General features: G+C 35.5%; 1 protein-coding gene across 2 annotated transcripts in view; it reads right to left on the reverse strand.

Annotated features, from left to right (window-relative positions):
• The window catches only part of LOC106869226 (adrenocorticotropic hormone receptor), a 195,544-nt gene extending 194,478 nt beyond the window's left edge, over nt 1–1,066 (reverse strand). For both annotated transcript variants that reach the window (XM_014914873.2, XM_014914872.2), the window contains exon 1: nt 969–1,066. In XM_014914873.2, coding sequence (XP_014770359.1) covers nt 969–1,022 — 54 coding nt within the window. In that variant the 5' untranslated portion in view covers nt 1,023–1,066. The remainder of the gene's footprint in view (nt 1–968) is intronic.
• Between the last annotated feature and the right edge of the window lie 1,847 nt (nt 1,067–2,913).

A 2,913-nucleotide genomic window follows, 5' to 3' on the forward strand; every position in this document is an offset into this window, starting at 1 on the left:
ATTGAAATATAAAGATAATACACTATGAATTCAAACGTGCGTTGATCATATATTTTGATCTGCAAACACATTTACTCTTTAGTAAAAGTTCCTTGTACTTTATATATATATATATATATATATATATATATATACAAAGTATGGGGGTTTAGTTCACAGGTGATCTAAACAATTAGGTCCGCTAAGTGTTGTAACGGATTACTAGGGCTCCAAGGTTATAAACGAGACAGTAGTTATGGAGTCATTGCAGATTTCCGATATAGCGGATATATAATTGTTAAAGAGGACAACAAATGTTAAGGCAAAGCAAACATCTCAAGTCATATACATTACTATTATTGGAAAACAAATTCAGTCTTACAGCTGTTTCTGGGATATCCCATAGTATGGGATATTCCGTCATCAGAGGAATTTTTATTAAACATACGAAAGCAAAGCATTAAGGCGACACTGAAAATAATGGCTGGATGAATACATTTACAGTAAAATAAATCTGAATTTTTTATCTATTCAGACTTATATATCCAACTTTTTGATCAATCAAATATCAATTAGTGCTATGAGTAAAATACGATTAATCCGCATCGTTACCAGTGTTTTTTGTAAGCCAAATAGAAATTGGAACGCGGCGATAGACAAACGTTTTATTTCCTCCCGATAATGTGTTCCCGAACTATTCATTCTGTACAAGCCTTTGAAATGATTGGTTTTAATATTTGTATTGCACGTATAAATCTATCCGTATACCGAATGAAATTGATACAATGCGTAATACGATCTCTAAAATCGATGGTAGAATCTCGTACATTTTTAAGCATTACAAACTCTATTGTTCCGATAGAACATTATGCTTAGTTATTGAAAGGATTGTTCGATGATGATTTCTTAATAAGCATTAAAAAAAATTCTGATCTGTTTAAAGATTGTAAATACAGAATGTAAAATATAGAAAATGTCTGTTTTTTTACCTGGTTATCACTGGAGTCCATCATCTTGCTAATCTCTAAATTGGCAGTTCTCATTCCTTCTTCACTTCAGTATCATTTATCTCCTTGTTCGCCTCTCTGTAAAGAATTAACACAGTTAAGTAGGTACTGTAACTGACAAAATATATTTATTATTTATTAAATTAACGATTCAAAACCTGTCGTGGTTATTAAAATTTTGGAGTGTTCATTCTCCTAATAGCGTCCTTGAAATTCATAAAGACAAAATTTATCATAGATTTCTTCCATGTACAATGCATTCGAGAACATTTTCCAGCCTTCGTACGGAATAAGGATTAAAGGAATAAGGATTAAAGGAATAAGGATTAAAGAAAATAAATAACGAAGAAAGGATTTGCTGTAGGGAAAGTGTTATGACGTGGGTTATGCACAAAGAGAGTAAGAATCGTATTATCTAAATAAATATTTGGATATGGTTATCTAGAATAAACTTTTGCAGGATTAATACGTTCACACAGAACGCACTCCATACTACTCGAAACGTAGTTACGATATTAAACAAACACAGTAACCAATATGGATGATCAACGCTGTCAACTGCTTTCTTTATTTGAGCACTCAGGGTCATACATAGAGGGGGACGGCACAAGGACAGACAGAACACCACAGTGGAGGCAAAAACATAAAGCGGAGGAAAATGGAAAAATGTACAATGAAATTGATGGTGATGAATGCATGCGCCTCACTCACATGCAGTACTATTTGAAGGTTCTTGCTTTCAATTTATAATCTTTTTCTTTTCGGTATTTTTTTTTTTACTATTAGCATCATTTTCTTTACTCTTTTTTTCTTCCTTTTTCCCCTTTTTAAAAAACAAAAACAAAACAATTTACTCTCTTTTTTTAAATACCTTATGTATGGCTCTATTTTACTTAATTTTACTACTGGCGGTAGTTCATCGAACTCCACCACGAATCCTGGTGGTTCCGCTTTACATTTTTACTTCAGCTTGGTATATTTTCTCTTGTCGATTAAAATTGCTTTCACATTTTCACCATACATCTCCTTGGGTAACTTAAACCTTATAACTGATTTCAGTTTGGTTATCAATTTTTCTATATTTACATGTTTGTCATGTCACGAAATTCCAGCTGTTTTCCCTGCCTTACTGCTTGCTTACCATGTTCCACCCCTGGTGGCACTTCTTCCAATAGGGTTAGTGTCGCTGTTTCTTCTCGTTGCTGTTCTACTTCTTTGGTTTAAAAATCTTCTAGTATGCTTGCTTCTCTCTCTTCCTCCTCCATAACCTCCTTCTCAATCTTCTTTTTTACCTGTTACTCGATCTTTTCTTCAACCTCTTTTGCGACTTCTTCCTCAGTCTCTTTATCTACTATTTTCTTTTTCTGTCTCTCCGGAGGAGAGCCCACTCTTTCTTTCCTCTTTCTTTTTTTAACCACTTCAAATTCCTCCTCTATTCCTGTTGTCTCTTTTTCATCCTCTTTCACCACGTCGTTCACTATCTCTTGCTCCTCAGATTGTTCTATTTGCTGCACTTTCTCCTCTCTCTGCGGGCACCACACCTTTATGTGGTCTTTCTTGCCACATATGGGAGGCTTTCCCTCCACCACCACTCTCAATCTTACATCTTCGGGTAATATTTCTTCTGGAATCTTATTCATATCACTCACAGTTGTCTGAACTACCATCTTGATTCCGTAACCCCAGCAGTTGACTCTTTTCGTTCTTGTTATTCTCAGGATATTTGCATCCTCCTCCATATTATCCATGTCTGCAGCGACCAGCGATGTTTCATTCAATTCTGGAGGAACCCTTCCCACTCTTACTCTGACAACTCACTTGCCATAGTATGTCGGTAGGAGCGACCACTCTTCTATCTTTATGGCGTCAGTGGAGTGCTTTATTGCTTCGTCTTCGCCTGCGAATGGCACCTCCAGTCTGCCATATA

This window comes from Octopus bimaculoides, chromosome 10 (assembly GCF_001194135.2).
Source record: "Octopus bimaculoides isolate UCB-OBI-ISO-001 chromosome 10, ASM119413v2, whole genome shotgun sequence".
In the NCBI taxonomy this organism is placed as follows: domain Eukaryota; kingdom Metazoa; phylum Mollusca; class Cephalopoda; order Octopoda; family Octopodidae; genus Octopus; species Octopus bimaculoides.